The sequence below is a fragment of the Anguilla anguilla genome, chromosome 14 (genome assembly GCF_013347855.1).
Source record: "Anguilla anguilla isolate fAngAng1 chromosome 14, fAngAng1.pri, whole genome shotgun sequence".
Lineage (NCBI taxonomy): Eukaryota > Metazoa > Chordata > Actinopteri > Anguilliformes > Anguillidae > Anguilla > Anguilla anguilla.
The window spans coordinates 24,236,715-24,255,826 of NC_049214.1; the positions used below are offsets into that span (position 1 = coordinate 24,236,715).

General features: G+C 40.8%; 1 protein-coding gene across 1 annotated transcript; it reads right to left on the reverse strand.

Moving 5' to 3' along the window:
- Nucleotides 1–5,142: 5,142 nt before the first annotated feature.
- Nucleotides 5,143–7,399, reverse strand: LOC118212721 (proteinase-activated receptor 3-like). Its single transcript, XM_035390927.1, has 2 exons — nt 7,287–7,399; nt 5,143–6,273 (listed from the first exon to the last, which is right to left on the reverse strand). The coding sequence occupies exon 2, from the start codon at nt 6,216–6,218 to the stop codon at nt 5,316–5,318; it is 903 nt and encodes a 300-aa protein (XP_035246818.1). The 5' UTR covers nt 6,219–6,273; nt 7,287–7,399; the 3' UTR covers nt 5,143–5,315.
- Nucleotides 7,400–19,112: the final 11,713 nt, after the last annotated feature.

Sequence of the window (19,112 nt, forward strand, 5' to 3'; positions counted from 1 at the left end):
CATTTATGTTAGCTTCAGTAATACAGCGTTATAACCTATTTCACTGGGTTGCTACTTTAAAGTGATAGTGGCCTTATTAGCATGTATTCAGAACCATACATGCTTTCCAGCACTGTGTGTTTGGAACCCTAAATATGGAAGTGCAATGCCAGCGTAGACCATCAGGCCCCTCTGATGAATCCACAAATAGATTTGATATTTTTACAATGAATCAAACAGTTTCCATGATTTTTGCTTGCCATCTACATTACCTTGGGGCATAGAGAAATATATTTCAAAATTGATAAAATTTTCACCAAAGTTTGGTAATACTGTCATCAACATCTCCAGAAAATTTGGTCTTTAGATTTTGAGTTGGTGCCGAGATATCACTAATCTGAAGTGGTATCACATCACTAATTCCTTACAACCGTAGTTAATGTAGTTAATCAGTGCATACAGATAGTCAGATACATACAAAATTACGATGCACTACCTCTCTGATGGGTCCTTCTTGATGTAATGAAGTTAAGAAACTGTGTGTATTGTTATGTTCCTCCAAACAAAAACAAAGGATTACAAATTGGCGACTGAAAGGTCCCTCGGAGTTTACCCAACTAGTTGCAACCCAATTAAGACTAAATACAGAAACTCAAAACACCAGGAGATCCTCTAAACTTGTTACTTGGAAAATTTGATGTGGAAGAAAAAATGAGTGTCAGCCTCAAGGCAAAATCTCTAAATGAAATCCAAATTAGTTTGAAAAAAAACTTAGCTAATGCAAACCAAACAAAGATGCATTATACACTGAGCTAGAGCAGTAATCATTATCCAGACAGAGAGAGGGCAAGCAAACTGCCCAACTGAAACGCCTCAAAAATGGATAACTTGCAGAAATAATTATGCTCTCAATTTGTGCTCCTTCAGAGTTCTTGATTCAAGGATTGTGTTTCTGCTCAACATTGTGTATATCTGTCCAGTTGATCGCGACCAATTCAACCACCACTAGCACATCATGGTGGTCTATCACAAGTTGTTACGTCCCTCCGCCTCAGGTGGGGGCGCTGGCCGTTTGGACACATGCGTGTGTCTTGTTACAGTTAATTGAGAGCACCTGTGGCGGTGCCCTTTTAAGAAGCCTGGAGTTGGCTTCTCAGGAAGATGGGAGCTTTTTCTCCTCACCCCTCGACCATGGCCGGGTCTTGATTTTATCTTGTGTTTTGCAGCTATTTTAGTATTCCTTATGTGTAGTTGAATAAAGTTATTGGTTATTTTGGGAAGCCTTGGTTTTGGCTTCGTTATGTTTGCGGGGGCTTGAGAGCAACCGTAACACAAGTGTGTCAGGGTGGTTTGGGAATGTGTATGATGGAGATCATGGTCTTCACTTGCGTATGCAGAAAGTTCTTTGTAAATTCTCCAGTGCTGAGTATTATCTCTTCCACTCAGCCCAGCCACCACTTATTATCATATGCAACCATAATGAACCTTTAATGCTTGCTAAATCAAGTGATTCCTGAAGTATGCACACATCAGGGAAGGGCCCATCAAGAAGGTTGTGCATTGTAATTTTTCAAGTGCCTATGTGTGTTAGCACTGAACATTAACTACTGTTCAACATCATTGTAAGTAGTGATGTGATGCTACTTCAGATAAGTAATGCTGTCTCAGCAATTACTCAAAAACCCAAGACAACATTTCCTGGAGGTGTTAATGACATTATAACCTAACTTTGGTAAAAAAAATAAAAAAAAATAGATCCATTTTGAAATATAGGTTTATTCACAGATTAACTTTCAAAAATATAATGATTCACAACACTGTTACCTTTGTAAATTTTTGGGTGGCCACAGTATATATGCAACAGCTAGAGCTGGGTAGGACAGTCTTTGAAATGATACAAGAACCATTTCTCTATAATCTATTGTAATTTAGATAAGGCAAGTCAGAATCATAGAGTGGGGCTAATTATGCAAAACTTTGGTAGCGCATATCTCCCTTAATAATGATCTGAGGCTAGTGTAATTTTGGTTCCAAGGGTTTTTTTTTAAGACCAAATCGCCATGCCAAATCTCTGTGACACCTTACAAAAGTGTGTTGAATTGACCCAGACTTACCCATAAGCTGGTTCCTAAGGGTGTGCCAGCATGTCGTACCTCCTCCTCATTCATTAATTAAAAATGCATTAATGTACACAACTGTCTATCACATATTCATCCTGCCTATGATGCAGTGTAGAGTAACGCAGACGCTTGTAATTATTAACAGTTAAACTACCTTCTTTCTTGATTATGATTCATGATGCTATTCTAAATATCCTGTTTTAAGTTCATTTATAATGAGTTCTCAGAACAGGAGATATATGAAATGCTAAGCATGAAACGCAGCAAGGCAGCCACAGAGCAGTGCCCCGGAAGACGACCTTGTCATTAATAGACATACTCATAAACATACTTCGCACCTTGCAATAAATTTTTACACCTAATTTATTGCAAGGTGCGAAGTATGAGTATGTCTATTAGTGATTTTTGTGATGTTATGATGAAATGCCTTGTGATTATGCTGCAAACCAATTTCCCCACGGGGACAAATAAAAGTATCTATCTATCTAAAAATATGAAGCTGAAGTTTCAAAATAGTTGGTCTTTTGAAGACATTTCAGGGTTTTCCTGGCTCAAAATGAGGCAGAGGCGGTACTTTAACGGTGATCACATGATAAAAATGACCACATGTTAGTAATGTGAATTATACTTTTTTAATGGCCAGTAATGATCAGATGATGATGACTATGTACTGTCTTTTAACCTTCACCTTCACTTTCAGTTCTTCTTTGGTACCGCTTTTCCTGATGCATTGTGCTGATTATGATACAGCGTCAGAGTAGTGCCACCATTGCAGTTACAAATGATAGAAATCCATCTAGCACAGGGCTTGGATTTATAGCGTTTTATCATGCCGACGCTGGTTAGAATTTTGTGGAGGCAGCACATTCTCGCAAAATTCTCTATGCAAGAAAAATATACAGTACTGTGCAAATGGCAGAGACCACCTTTTTGTTTATACACAGTCAAGGCAGTCAAGGGATCAGCCCCAGCATACCTTCACAAGATTTTCAAACCCTACATGCCAGCCAGATCCCTCCGTTCTGCTACCTCAGGACGCCTAGCACCTCCCCCTCTTCGCACCTGAACTTCCAGAACACGTCTCCTGTCTGTTCTGGCCCCACGATGGTGGAATGACCTCCCTGTGGAGGTCAGAACAGCTGAGACTGTGACCCATTTCAAACGACGACTGAAGACCCACCTCTTCAGGCTGCACCTCTCCCCATCCCTCCCTTCCCCCCCCTGTAAATGACTAAACTTAGGGGTGTAACTAGGCAGCTGTTTAATAGGTGACTTAGTTGATGCGCCAGTCTTAACGACTACTTGTATTTTTATTTATTTTTATTTTTCCATAGATTGCGTTGTTGCCGTTCTCGTTGTTAGTGTTAATCAGTTTAACCACCAGGGTCCAAGTTGAACTATGCGGTTGTTCCCTGTACTTGGACCGGTACTTCTCTCTAGGGGTTTCGTCATACTTGTTCCTGGTTATGGTTATACACTTTGTTGTACGTCGCTCTGGATAAGAGCGTCTGCCAAATACCTGTAATGTAATGTAATGTAATACACTTTCTAGTCAAATTACTCATTCAGTGCGATAATTTGTCAGGAAATAATGCAGGAAACATATTTAACAGAAAATTACAGAATACCCTCCACTGGTATCAGATCTATCAATAATTGTCCACTCTTTCTTTTGGGCACCCTACTACTACTTTAAGAATTCCATCCTTCCAATCAACAAGCAAGTTACAGCTGTGTCCTCCCAAGAAAAGGTTTTACCAAAAGTGTCAATGATGTTATGTTAGAACCCTTTAGCTTCAAAGGTGACTCTAACATTCAAACAACGACCCAAACACACCATAGCTGCCTTTCAGGTTTTTTGTTATATGCATCTGAAATGGCTGAAGGAGATATTTCTGATGAGATTACATAGAAGATAATTCAACTACATGAGGAAGGTGAAAGTCAAAGCGAAAATAAGTGGAAAAAAAACAGGATCTCTCTGATCATCTGACAATATTCTCACTTGGGAGACAACAAAATAAGCCTTAAAATGGAACTTTTAACAACCATGAAAGAACTGGTAGATCACTAAAGCTATTGCCATCACAAAGACAGTACTTAAAGATTTTATCTTTGGAAAATAGGAAAAAATCTAACTCTTCTCTTGCTTGTGAAAATCTGAAAAATCCACTGGTATTTCTGTCAGTCCGTCCACTGTGTGAAGACAACTCAATGCCACAGGTCTGAAAGAATGTGTACCTGTCAAAAAGACCGAAGAGGCTAAATTTGAGATTTTCGGAAGTAACAGAAAGCAGTATGCACGCTGCTGAAGCAATGAAAGACTCTTGGAACCATGTCCATAACCATCAGTCAAGCATGTTGGAGAATCAGTGCAAGGGGTTGCATCTGGAGTTAGTGATTTGGTTTTGACTGAAGGCATCATGAATACTGATAAATACAAACAAATCTTAACGTATCATGCCACACCCTTTGGACAGTGTTTGAATGGGAGAAAACTAATTCTATAGCAAGATAAAGACCCCAAGCACAGTGCGAAGAAGATTACTGAATGTTTGGATCTAGATAAGCAGAAAATGCAACCAACTTATAAGACTTTGGAGGTGTTTACCAAAAACATAATATTCCTACAGATCTCTTTGAAAAATTCAAAGCATGGCTCCCAAAAATAATTGAAGCTCTAATAAAGGCAAAGTGTGGACAGAATAAATACAGAAAAATTTGATATTGTACATAGTTGTGGTGGTTTTTGTGTAATTCTGTGTTAAATATATTTTTGAAAAATAAATACTTGCACTAAATAGCTGTTTTCACTAGAACGTAAATGAATGAAGGACAGAACTGTAATTTGGCAGAAAAACCTGAACATTATAGTGTCAGTAATTAATTTAGTCTAATATATATGTCTGTAAATGTGTCAGTGTATATATGCTAGCTACGGTAGACAACCTATTAAACATTTACACATATTCGCACAGTTGTCACAAAAATATATATATTTAGGAAAATATTTCACCAAAGAAATGTACATTTATGTGTTGCCTCTTTGAGTTCCAGTCAATGTCTCTTTATTTAGACTGAATACATATTGCATTTATGTAAAATTAAATAGTGCTTCATTACAAGTAACTGTTTAAATTCCATGATTGGAGAATGAATATCCTACAAAAATACATACAACTGTAAATATGCATACAAGATTTTTGATGAAAAAGTTTAGCTTGGATCAGTGGAGTTTCCTGACTTTTGATCTTTATGGCGGCAACAAAAGACTCTAGGAACCTTCTCACGGGAGAGGTAGAGAACGGGCTGAATGCTGCTGCTGATGTCCATGAAGCCAAAGGCTACATAGTTGACGTTGCAGTGGAACACATTTTGGGAGAAGTGCTCCTGAAAGGGAAAGAGTGCTACAGGAGGGAAGTAGTTGAAGACTATGATGGCCAGGATGATGAGCACCATCTTGAAGGCCCTCTTCTTGACGGGGTGCATCTCGTCACGACCCGGGCCAGACTTGCGGAGCGCGTTCAGGATGGCCACGTTGCAGAAGAGCATGAAAGCAAAAGCTGCCAGGATCATGACCACGAAGGCCTTCTCAAAGTGTGGGATATTGCCTGCGCACTTAGCCACCGCGTAGGCCAGGGTGATCAGCCACACCACAGCAGCGCAGACTGCACGGTGGCTACGGTCCTTCAGCTCGGTGAAGGTGATTGGGTGCAGGACGGCCATGTAGCGGTCCATGCAGATGCAGGAGAGGAAGAGCAGAGAAGAGTCTTTCACCCCGTAGAAGAAGCGCAGTACGTACCAGATGCTGCTGATGGTGAGGAAGACTTTATTAGCCAGCTCCAGGGGTGGGAGGAGGCAGAAGAAGATATCTAGGATGGCCAGGTGGCGGATGAAAATGTCGGAGCTGGAGGAGTCCCCCTTGTTCTTGTGCAGGAGCCACAGCACCATGAGGTTAGCAGGGATCCCCAGGAACATATTGATGAATTGCAAGGCCAGATAAAAGATCAGGGCAGCGGGCATGTCCTTACACTCCTCGTACACAGTAATGGCACCACCACTGCTGTTTGATGGTGTATGGATGTCGAGGATGGAGGAGTTGAAGTTGTAAACCTCCATGGGGATTAAACAGGCAGGAGATGCAGGTTCCAGCTGGAGGCAGGTTGGGGGGTTTCTGGTCAAAGAGAAAGAAAGGAAACCATTCACGGTAACATGAGAATAACAGGGCAGCATTCTTCATACAGAACACCTCACAACGCATCTACTACCTTCCCAAGTGTCCTCATATCACACCCTTCCTTCTCTGGCTGCCTGGCACTGCTCACATCAGGTTTAAAGCCCTGGTACCAGCCTACAGGGCAGTGAATGGAACAGCTTCACCTTTCCTGGCACTATTGCTGGTATGAACCAGGTGAATGCACTTCTGTTTCTCCTACATTCTAAGCTGCTCTGGCCATCAGAGCTTCTTCTGAATTCATGCAAGCAAAGCTTTCAAAACATTATTTTCATTATTATACTCTCTATGTTAAATGTAGTTAACTATCAAATATGTGTCCATGGACAACTCACATTTAATGAAGTTAAAATAAACTGATCAACTTTTATATTAATTTATTTTTACTGATGAGAATCTAAATTGAAACTCACCTGTGTCTTATATGGCATGTCTCTCTACAGCACCGTTTGTACGTTTTGCAATTATATGAGATTCTGATTATATGAGATTAGCTTTTAGATGCATTTTTACAAGAATTGAAGTGCACCAGTGATTAGATAGCATTCATTATATAGCATGTTTCTCTAATACTCTCTATGTTTCATATTGTTTATGTAAAAAAAAAAAACATGGTTACCTACCCTCCTGACCTTGTTTCACTCAAACTGCAAACAGTGGAAAGCAATATGTTCTAGTGCTGCTTACAAGGAGATATGCCTATATAGACACAGAATTGCCAGTATGCTTACAATGTGGCAATGGCTCATTCTGCACAAATGCACTTGATGTACACAAAATACATTCAATGTATTAACAATCACAGGGAAAATGAAAGTTGTTTGCTTTTTCTAGAACAAAGCGTTGAAAGTGTTTGAGTGAATAATCTATATTTTTGCATTGACAAAAACAAACAAAAATATGCAAAAGGGAGACTACATTCCCCCACACAAAGCAGTTTAGAATAATCTTACCAGTGCTGGTGGTGCAATTTGTCCTTAATTATCTCAGTGCTGCTGTGATCCCTGCTGTCTCCAGTTAAGTCCTGCATGAACCCCTGTTTGGACTGTGTGAAGTGAAGCAGAGACTGGAATAGAGAGATATAGAGAAACCCCATCACTGATAATTCATCTCTGCTGGGATCATGCCTCTGGCCAATCAGAACAGCAGAGAAAGGGTGGGGTGCTTGGCAAATTTCCAGCAGGGGCCATATCTCACCTCCAGTTTACCATGGGGTGTGATGGCCACAGACCACGAAAGCTTTGCATAAAAGAACACAGGTGCTCAGGTGAATACTTGTTTGGATGGCAAAGGAAAATCATATTTTTTAAAAACTAAACATTTTTGACCCTTGAACAGTGAATCGACTGAAGAGAGCATTCATTTGGAAAAGCTTGTTTAGGCAGCCCATCAGCGTTCGCACCGATTGGCAGTGATGCAATGCGCCATTGGTGCTTGATGTAAATTTGCTGTAAACAACTGATGCAACAGTTCACGTTTACTTCTGAAATTTGGTGTAACAAAGTGAAACATGTTACATGTGGATGACACAGTGATTTTCAGTCTTTGTCAAGCAGCAGCAGCACTGAAAAACAACCAGTCACACATATACTTTTTTTGTCAAATCCATGTGCTTTCAATCTACCTGCAGTCTAGAAGGTCTGGATAAATTGGCCATTAGATTTCCTTCCAAAGGCTCTGGTTTCAGAACATTCAGAAGGATTATGGCAGCATATAAGGAAGTATTATGGCCAGTACCTGACATACTGCCTTTGTTCTGTTTATGAGAAGATTGTAAAAATCCAGTTAATTAACCCATTAAATCCCACTTAAATTCAAGGGCTTTTCGTCAGAATCCTCCCCTGTCTTAAATAAACCCCATTATCTCCAAAACTATATCCAGTACAGGCATGGTTCAAAGGTTGAAACAAAGAGCACATTTGTACCAAAATGACCAAATCCCCTGATCTGACTCGAGTCTGAATCTGTGAACATACAGGGCATATTTATTCTTAAAAACAACAAAGAAATACAAAAATGATTTTGTATTTTCTTTATTCTGTTGTTTGTGATTACATTGTACCCCAGGATGTATACAGGATGTATTTTCCCAAAGGTGGGCCCAAGTGTCGCCAAAACCTCTGCAAGTGGCACCAAACCTCTCCAAGTTGGAATATTGTGCCTCATTTTTTCTTAAAACCGTGTGTACATTTAAGTATAATCAGAAATAAATTAAATTACGCTGGATTTGTCAAACGTGTAGACTCAGCCTTTTTTTAAACAAAAAAAAACTGAAGTGGAGATTTAAGTGCTATTAATAGAAGTACAAGCGCTAAAACATTTTATTCCGTAGTGTTAGCAGTGGCCTGTCAGACTAAAAACTGGCAAGATATAGCTGTTGTTATAAACTCCGTCTCTAGTTCCGCATACTATACAACAGGTAAAATGAAAATGGACTGACATGAAACTGGTGGCAAAAAAAGCCCTAGCCCACAAATGAAGCATATCTTCCACCCGGGGAAAGTCAGAGTCTGGCCCAGTTGTCTACACTACACATAACTTAGGCCTTCATTGCTATGGCTGACCTTACTTTATTAGAAGTTTTGGCTCATGGCGCACTTCAGAGAGCACATCTTCAAAAACCGGGCCGATATGTTTCCTGAGGATGACAAATGACTCGAGTCGGTCCCAACTAGCCGGACATGTCATGGTTCTGTGTTTTCCTGTCTGTGTTTCCCTTGTTGGGCCGCCAGATGGCGACACTTCTGTTTTGTGTCCTGCTCCCCCCTGTTAATTGTATGATTGTTTCCAATTGTCTCGTTATTCTATCATTGTTCCCACCTGTGTCTTGTTATCCCTTCCTTTTCTGGGTTGATTGTTTTTTGAGTTCACCTGTGTCTTGTTACCCCGTCTATTTAAGTTCTTTGTTCCCTTGACTCGGGTGCTGGTTCCTTGTGTTTGTTTCCTACTTGTGTTTGATCTGTTTGAGATGTACCTGCCCTTGTACTCTGCCTGCCTGTGTTCTGCCCTGCCTGTGTTTTTGAGTTCCTGTTGTTTTCTGTTTTATTAGATATTTTTTGAGTTTGTGTTTTTGCCCATTGTGGCCTTTTCTGTTCCCTGCTTGTTTGCCTGTCGTGTAAGTAAAGTCTTTGTTAATTTTCCCTTTTTGAGTTTGTGTTTTTTTCCCTCTGCGTTTGGGTCCCCCCCTACCCGTTACATGACAGGACATCTATTTCTGAAACAATCAAATCACTTGGTTTTACCTTGCTGTGCACTCTGTCCTGTGCTCGGCTTTCAGGCTGCTGTAAGTTAGGCTCATCAGTAGTAAGTAGGCTGTTATAATTTGCATATGCAAACTGGCTGTATGAAATGAGGCAGAGCCTCCCAGAACCCCTTTTATTAGTTATCAAAGCTTACAAAGGAATTTCGCAGGGAAGTGTGAAGTGAAGGAACTTTCATCAACAGCCTCACACACACACACACACACACACACGTATGGGAGCAGGTAGTGCTCTCATGAACATTTGATTCGTCTGCACTGACCTCTCACCTTAGACTACCCCAGTGTCTTAAAAACCTGCCAGGAGTTTCCTCCCACTGGCATAGCTCGTAGCATCAAAGAGGCACACAAGCTTCTTGATCACAACAGGGTGAGAGCCCACAAGGTGTCAAATTTGAACTATTTGCAAAAATAGAAAAACTAGTTGTAAATGATTTACAATAACATAGTGCCCTTTATCACTATCACAGTGTCCTTTATACAAGCATTTGTTGATAAACAGACTAAGCTCCTTGAAACAATCGATAAAGCATGCACTGAACTTCTACCTGTGCGCTATGCGAAAACGGGAAATGAAACTAACCCTGTATGCAGCAGAATAGCTAAGCCACAATTTCAGCTGGAAGGAACCAGTAAAATGCACTTTAAATCTATGTAAATGAGCTGCAAGAGTACAGGGCTGTAAGATTACTGTGACGTACAGTCCCTCGGAAAGTATTCAGACCCCTTCACTTTTTACACATTCTGTTACGTTACAGCCTTATTCTAAAATTGATTAAATTCATTTTTATTCTGATCAATCTACACACAATACCCCATAATGACAAAGTGAACACAGGTTTTTAGAAATTTTAGCAAATTTATTAAAAATAAAAAACTGAAATATCACATGCACCCTAGACCCTATTGATATCTTATATTTACTTATATTTAGGCATTTACCTGGGCATTTTGCAGTTTTTAAAAAAGGCTTGCATTGTATATATTATTTCAGGATTTGTAAAAAAAAATCCATCTATATTTTTGGTCCAAAAACAAGCAGAGTACTGCCATTCAGTGCACCTTTTAGGTCCCAGTGCTGCTGTTGATCCCGATTGTGTTAGGCTTAGGGCATTGATGTTTTCTGTGTGCTCATTATTGATCAGTTATTCAAACTAGTAATAAGGATCAGAGCACTGTTCTAGTCAGTGAGCTCAACAGAGGCTGCACCACTAACCACAATTACTGAAGGCTTAGTGGGAATGCGGGGACACGTAGGCGGAAGTGTAGTATAATGGCTAAGGAGTTGGTCTTGTAAACTAAAGGTCGCAGGTTCGATTCCCTGGTCGGACACTGCCGTTGTATTCTTGAGCAAGGTAGGCCTACTTAACCTGCATTGCTCCAGTATATATCCAGCTGTATAATGGGATACAATGTAAGTAGCTCTGGATAAGAGTGTCTGCTAAATGCCTGTAAACTGTAAACATGGCGTTGAGCATTTGAATTTTATCAAAATGTTTTGAAGGGGCGACATTTAGCTACATCTGACAATAGCAACTTCTCATCTTGAAAGTAGCTAGATACTCGGATACAGAGGCAAAACGGACATATAAGGAAGTGCATGTGATGCTATCTCAGTCAACAGAATATGTTTTTTAAACTTTGTGGTCCCCATCCTTGTTTTGTGTGGACCCTAGCTTGCTTGCTAACTAAAAATTGTCCAAAAAAACTTAAAACTTGCCAAATCTAGGCCCGCCATTAGAAGTATTGATATCAGAATTAGGCCAAGGTGCAACAAATAATATTGGCTATCTTGGCTCATGCAAATTGAACAAGCTCTATTCCAGAGCAGTATTACCCAGTGTTTCATAAATAATTTCATGTAACTTGGCCCTGTGTTTTTTCACCTTACCATCTGATAGGAATGTGGTCATCAAACTTTGTGTCACATCAGAATGTCAAATAACAAAAATTGCTTCCTGGAAGAAGACATCATTTAAATGAATGTTTTAAACAGCTGATAAAAACTTACACTCTAAAAGGGATATGTTTATACTTGGTTGTGGTTAATTTCACAAAATTTATTTGCAACTTAACATAGATTCTGATGGTAAAATAGGTATTGTAGATAGATAGATGAATAGAAAGAATACTTCCTTATCCCCATGAGCAGCATATAACATTCACGTTTACAAACAGACATTTGTACAAAGAATTGTGCAATCATTTACACTAGAGAAAGGGGGGTTAATAAATAAATGCTTATAAAAAAGACAAATATTTAGGCTTACTATATAAATATAGAATCTTATAAACCTATCCACACATATATTTTGCACATTAATGTACTGTACGTGCTGTAAGGTACTGTGGGTCAGATAAAGTTTAACCAAATGCATGCAATAGTATATTTTATTTTACAATGTAAAATAATAGAATATCTTCTTGGTGAATACATTTTTTAAAAATATAATAATAATAATAATAATGCATTTTATTCATATACTGTAGTCATTTTTGCTCTTTTTGAGTGTAACACAGCTGAATTGCAGATTATTTTCACTATAAATGATTGACATTTCATACTTTTATGTGGCACACAAACTTTGAATGGCCACATTCTCTTCATGTGGTAAGATGAAAAAACACATGGCCAAGTTACATGAAATTTAGGGTAGTATTGCAAGTTCCTAGTAATTATTTACGGACAGTGCTTTGTATGCGTGAGTTACTTCACATTTTTGCACGTTGAAAATGTGTTTTGTTGAGATTGAGTGAGGGGTAAATTGTTCCATTGCGTTGAGCTGTCGCACTGTGGTTCAAATCCGTAAGGAGTTCACTTTGGTTTGGCCAACCAAACCACGCCAGCTCCTGGGCTGAACAAGAGAAGACGCAGTCACAGTTAATGTGGTGAAAGAAACTGTTGGAAGAAAAGAAGACTGGGTTCCAGAGGCCGTATTTCGCTATTCTAGAATCAGTACATGGGGAAATGGATGGCAATCGGAGTTTCCGGCAGTTTGTCAGTTTCTCGCCAAAACTGAAGATGAAATCCCCCAAGACGACGGGAAACGGACAAAAAGCAGACTGTTCATCACTATCCACAGTTCCCTTAAATCAGCGCCCAGCGTCCTGAGGGTAAACGCCTTGACGTTGGGTACCTCCACCGCTATTTTCCACCCTCAAGAACGTTTTCATATGGGCAGCATGTATCACAGACGGAAACTCGGCTTATCCTGCAGGACTTACCTTATACAGCTGGTAAAGACAAGACCCATATCCAGCTATAGACGCTGTGCTCACCCTATCAATGGTTAATTCATTAAGCCGCGGCTCACCTTAATTTCTGAGACTGAAGTTCAGAGTTGAGTGGAAGGATGAGGTGAGAAGATTCCTTCCACGAAAGCGCCACCTTCCGTCGTGCACATGGAGTCTCAGTCAGGGTGAGTTAAGATGTTTTATTTGGACCCGCCGTGGTGTTTTTGGATAAAAGTGTTGTATTCTAGGTCTGTGGCATTTGAGCTTAAATTGTGAATGATTTTTGCAACCGCCTTGATGTTCTTTTTGTTGATATTTTGGGTTCATATTGTGAAGGATTTAGGCGTTCGCTCAGACGTGTTACATAGTTTGTAGTACCATAAATGCTAATATAACGTTAAAATTATTGTATTCGCGCCGCCGCATTAAAATGTGTGTAGCCTATTGTACTTCTTACATGTATTAATCATGGAATTTAATCGTATGGGGAGGCTCGTTTTGCAAGGCATACAATTGCACCAATTATCGAGATGAACCAGTTACCGTTTATTAAAATATTGAAATATCCAAAATATTGAAATATCCCTCCTAGAAATTAAATACCCATATGATGTTTATTTAGCTTTTTCTAGAGCGCTCCTCACTTGTGAAGATCTTACTTATTGTGCTCCGTTTTTATGAGGCTACCTGTGATCTGCGTTATTTCAGCGCGCGACTTCTAACCGTGAAATGGAACTGGCTGTCTTTCTGCCCACTTTTTCTTTCTGGAAATGCAAGATTATATTGGCTATAATGAAGGTTTGAAATCACAGTAGTTGGGGTGAACAGGATGATGCGCAATGTACCCGTGCCATGTAGTCTATGGCCATTTAATTATGCTTATATTTATTACTTTTCTACCATTGCCCCCAGAGCTAAACAGTATGGCAGCTAGAATTATATCATGAGCCTGGGTCTGCATGTTTACAAATGTACACGTAATCTGCAAGGCTAGCGTGTTCAGGAGGTCGAAAGCAGTCCGTCAGAAACCTCTCAGAAATTCAGAGCTGAACGTGGTATTGTATTATTGATATTTACAGCAATAGTGGGATATATTATACACAACAGAAAAGGAGAGAGGATGCAATGTATAAATGAGTGTATGGGTGCATCAAACTCCCTGCTTCCTTCTCTGTCCTGCTGTACTCACTCCCACCTGCTACTGTAGCTTTAAGCACACCTTTCCACAGTGGCAGGTGGCATCTAAATTACCTGTAACTGTTCTCTGCTAAACCAATTATCTCTGGTGTTAGTCAAATTGAAACGGCATTTGAAATCAGGTTTAGCTGGGATCATTACTAGTCCTGTTTGTGGTTAGTTCACAAGAGTTGGCTATTTAAAAACACAAGCTGATAAAAGACTTCCCTAGTTTAAAACAGAATTCAATCAATTATGCAATTTCCAAAATCTAGATAATTTAATATAATTTTGCATTTCTGTTTTCTCTCAACAAAGATTTCCATTGTTTCCTTGATTAAGAATGAGTGCTTTATTGACAACAAGGCTTTAATGACATTTCATAAGCACCTAATAAAAGGCAGAGGCAAGTTCTGAAACTGGTTTATTGAACAGTTTACGCACGTTTGTGGAAACTTACGCAAATTGTATTTTACTGTATGGTGGCTGTTGTTTTGATCAGGTCTCCCTCGAAAAATAGATATATCTCAGGGGACTTCCTGGATAAATAAACGTTAAAATAAATCAGTCTCCTGGGACTGTAGCCCATTGACACAGCTGTGAGATAAGACACTGTCCCCCATGACATTTGCTGCCTGAGCCATCCTGCGAGACCCCTCTGCTAAAACCCCCATCATGGACCCCACCAACCCCAGCAAGACACCTGGGTACAGAGCTGCCTGTGCCCGCAGAACTACAGTACAGCAGGGACGGCTAAATTCGTAAATTACATTTTCAGCACAGGGAATGTGGTGTTACCAGCTAAAAGAAAAAAATCAGTGTTCGGTCAGTGTGTAGCCATTAGGAACCGTTTGGAAATAACCCAATCACAGGCTGATAGCAGTTAGGAACAAGGATGATGTCACTCCTCATGAATATTTGCCCCATGGGTGTTAGTAGGTGGGGGGTGAATGTGTATGGTATAGTGATTTGCCCTCTGGCGTAAGCAAGCAATGGTTTGAGTAAGACAGTGTAACATTTCCAGCCTTTGAAAATGTTCCTTCAGACATTATGGTTAATGTGAAAAATTGGCTCTACAAATCCAGGTATCAGTGAATAATAGGTACTAGTTGTGTGTGTGTGTTTGTGCATGCATGTGTGCACGATTGTGTGTGTTTTCTCTTGTGTGCATGCATGCGTGTGTGTGTGTGTGTGCTCATGTGGGTTTTTTGTGGGTGTGTGTGTGCGTGCATGCTTGAGTGCGAGTGTGTGTGTGGGTGTGTGTTCACACCATTCGACTCCATTTGTGATAGTGTGACGTCTCTGCTAATCGTGGCTCTGCCTGTGAGGCCGGGAACCAGCCATTCCTGTGGTGGTCTCACTCTGTGACCGTGGCAACCCCCCACCCTCCACTGCACCTAGGGAGTGAGAGAGGAACAGGATCAGCATTACCATGAGCTTCACAGCAGCCCTTGCATAAAGACAAAAAGACAAGTCTACTCACACAGCTCTAAATGAAAGAAGAGAGAGAGTGTGTGTGTGTGTGTGTGTGTGTGTCACTGCACTTGGCGTCTACACTCATTCAACTTTATAAACTGTACATGTGTGAGAGATGAAAATGTCTAGAGCTGAAAACTATATTCAGCAAAGAATAAATCTTGTGGGTTCCTACTAACTGCTGCAACTAAAGGTAATAAGACATTTAATTATATACAAGTAGCAGAACAGTAGGTCTGGAGAAATGCACTGTTTCATGGCTTGTTGAAGAATTATTAGTTCTCCCAAAGGTAGGTGGTGGTATCGTGGTCAGGTGATTCGCAGTGTACTTGGAATGCTTTAAACAGAATGACCACAAGAGGGAGGCAGACTCCAAGGACTGGAGGTTACTGGAAGTGAATAACCTCACTGTACATCTGAAGCTTTGCTCTAGAGAACATGTATATTAACCATGCTGTGTGCCTGGTATATTGGCTATGCCCTGAGCCCAGTATATTCACCACACTGTTAACCCAGAATATCCACCATGCTGTGAGCATAGGCTCAAATGGAATTGAGGGAGACCTTGCACTAAAGACACTAACTGAGCAAGTCGTAGAATAACAAGCACCATTACGCAATGAACTGAAACTGAAATATACTGTAAGAGAAGAAACTTTGGAACTAATACAAGTAAGAATTCTTTACCTGCAGTCCAGGCTTTGATACTTCAATTTTATTCCACTTCTTGCAAGTCGTCTATGAGTGCCTTGTTCTTTTTATCACAATTACTTATGATAATCAGAGACAGGCCAGCAGAAGAATGGCCCTTCACTGGAATAATATTTGTTTTCTGCTCAGTTGCACAGTCATTACATCGGAGGCTGCCCTGTTATTAAAAGTGATCTCCATAACATTTGGGACAAAGACATTTTTTTTTTCTTGATTTGGCTCTCTTGTCCACAATAATAGATTTGTAATCAGACAATTGTAGTTAAAGTCCACATTCTCAGCTTTTGTTAAAGGGTAGTTTTATATACTTTGGTTGCACAATGTGTAAATTGTAGTGCTTTTCATACATATCTCCCGATTTCAGGGCACTATAATCTTTGGGACAAATGGCTTCACAGAAGGTTTCTGATTAGTCAAGTGTTCAATTTTGACCACAATGAAAAAAGGTCCTGTGGACAGATGAGACAACTTGTATCAGAGTGATGGCAAGAGCCAATTGTGGAGGCCAAAAGGAACTTCCCAAGGCCCAAAGCACCCCTCATGTCTGTGAAACATGATGGGGGTGTTATAGTTTGGTTACCACAGATACTGGCTCACTCATTGATGATGCAACTGCTGATAACAGCAGCAAAAGAATGAATTATGAAGTGTACAGAAGCAAGAATCTTATCTGCTCATTGGACGGTGCTTTATCCTATAGCAAGGCAATGATCCCTAACATACTGCTAAAGCAACAAAGTTAACTATGGAAAATTTGTGATTGATTAAGTCATTCACCTGATCTGAATTATATTAAACATACATTTAATTGCTGAAGAAAACACTTGAGGCAACTACCTGCAGAAACAAACAGAAGCTGAAGAAAGCTGCTGTACAGGCCGAGCAGAGCATCACCAGACAAGATACTCTGCACCTGGTGATGCCTTTGGGTCACAGGCTTCAAGCAGTCATTGCATGCAAAGGGTATGTGACAAAGTACTAAGCATGACTACTTTCATTTACATAACATTAATATGTCCCAAACCTTATGGTGCCCTGAAATGGGGGGACTATGTATAAAAGTTTTCTGCTGTAATTTCTACATGGTGAAACCAGTGTGTAGAAATACTCTTAAATAAAAGCTGAGAATGTGCACTTAACTACATGTGAATTGTTTGACTACAAATCTGAAATTGTGGAGTACAGAGCCAAATCAAGAAAAGAAAAAGTCCTTGTCCCAAATATTATGGAGCTCAAAAACCAACCTCAAACACCACCAGCATTGCTGGCCAAGCCATGAAGTTGCAGCAGTATCCAGCATGTTACGCCTCCCTCATTATCATATTAATTACCTCCCTTCAAACCTAAGCCTCGCGAGACACCTGTGTGCCCTGCCCTTTTTCCCTGTGCCACACTCACCTGCTCATCACCTCATTGTCCTGATGAGCAAGAACTAGACTGTACTGCTCACCTCCTGCGACTTCACCACTGTACTCATCTTTTTCATCACATCATACAGCTTCTCCACGAGGTGAGTAAACCAGTCTGACGTGTTGCCTAAGAGCTGCTACACCCACCTGTACATACGCAAAGCCCCCTACTTTGTTCTCTGACGTTGGCAGCCTGAAAGGGTTTCTGTGCTTCCCTGTGGTTTCCCTACTACCGGTGCCTCTTCGGGCGTCTGACCTCTCGAGCAACAAACCCTCCCTCGATGTACTCTTCCTCCCCCAACGGGGACAACTGTATACAGTGCTTTGTCTAGGAAAAGACACTGTGTCACACAGTAAAGTATCACCTCCCATACATCCTGAATCTTATTTCTACCCGAATCCCTCTCTTATGATGGTACACAAGCTTCCAGGGGCAGGGGTCATAGGCTGAGGGGTGCTGACGAAACTGGGAAACGGTGCTCACCCGCCTCCTCCGAACCAAGTTATAAGTCTGCTGTAACTTCTGGTAATCCGTGACCCAGGACTCTGCAGATATGTCCTCCTCCCCTGCCCTGCAGTCAATAGGGAGCTCTGGGGCCTTGCCCATCATCATGAAAAATGGGGAGAAACCGGTCACAGCATGTGTCATGCTGTATGCCAACACCACCTCATGTTGGTGCTCATCCCACCACTCCTTACTCTCAGGCAATGCCCTGAGCAAATCATCAAACGTTATTTTGAAGTGTTCACATTTCCTGTTCCCCTGGGGGTGGTTACTGGTCGTGTGACTCTGCTGGATACCACACAGCTGGCATTATGTCTGGACAGATATGACTGAAAACAGTGGCCCTGATCTGAATGAATTTGGGTGGGCGCTCCGCACCTACTTATCCACTCCTTAACGAGCACTATTGTGACTGTGGTGGCCTTCGAATCCACCGTGGGGACTGCAACAGTGAACTTAGAAAACACATCAGTGATCTCCTGTGCATTCTTTCCTAATTTGGAATGGCTCTTATAGAGTGAAATTCAATGCTAGTTTGCTAGGACCTAGCTGCTTGTATGTGGTTTATGAACGGTGCTGGTACTTCTATTACAAGGATGGAACTAGAATATAAGAACCCATGTCCAGGGTCCACCAGAATTGTAAGATATTTGTAAGATTGATTTTAAATACCACTACCATCAGAATATGGGCTACTTTAACGGCGGCAGAAAAAATGGCCGTAAGAACCTGTATATCGATTTCTTCTGCGTGTCTCTTCCACTCATAGACTGTAGTAGTTTTGCCCTCCCACCCAACCATAGCATCTGACGTTCGTCAAAGTCCTCCTCCTCCACGTGATCTCACTTAAAAACAAAGTCGTCATTGCCGACCTGTTGCCCCGCCCAGTCAGCCAGTAGTTGCGGTCTTCTCAGGCAGTTCAAACTGGCTGGCTGGTACCTGGATATCTAGCATGAGGAACCAGTGTAGCTAGTTGGGCAGTTTGTGAAATGTTTTTTAAAAGTTTTGT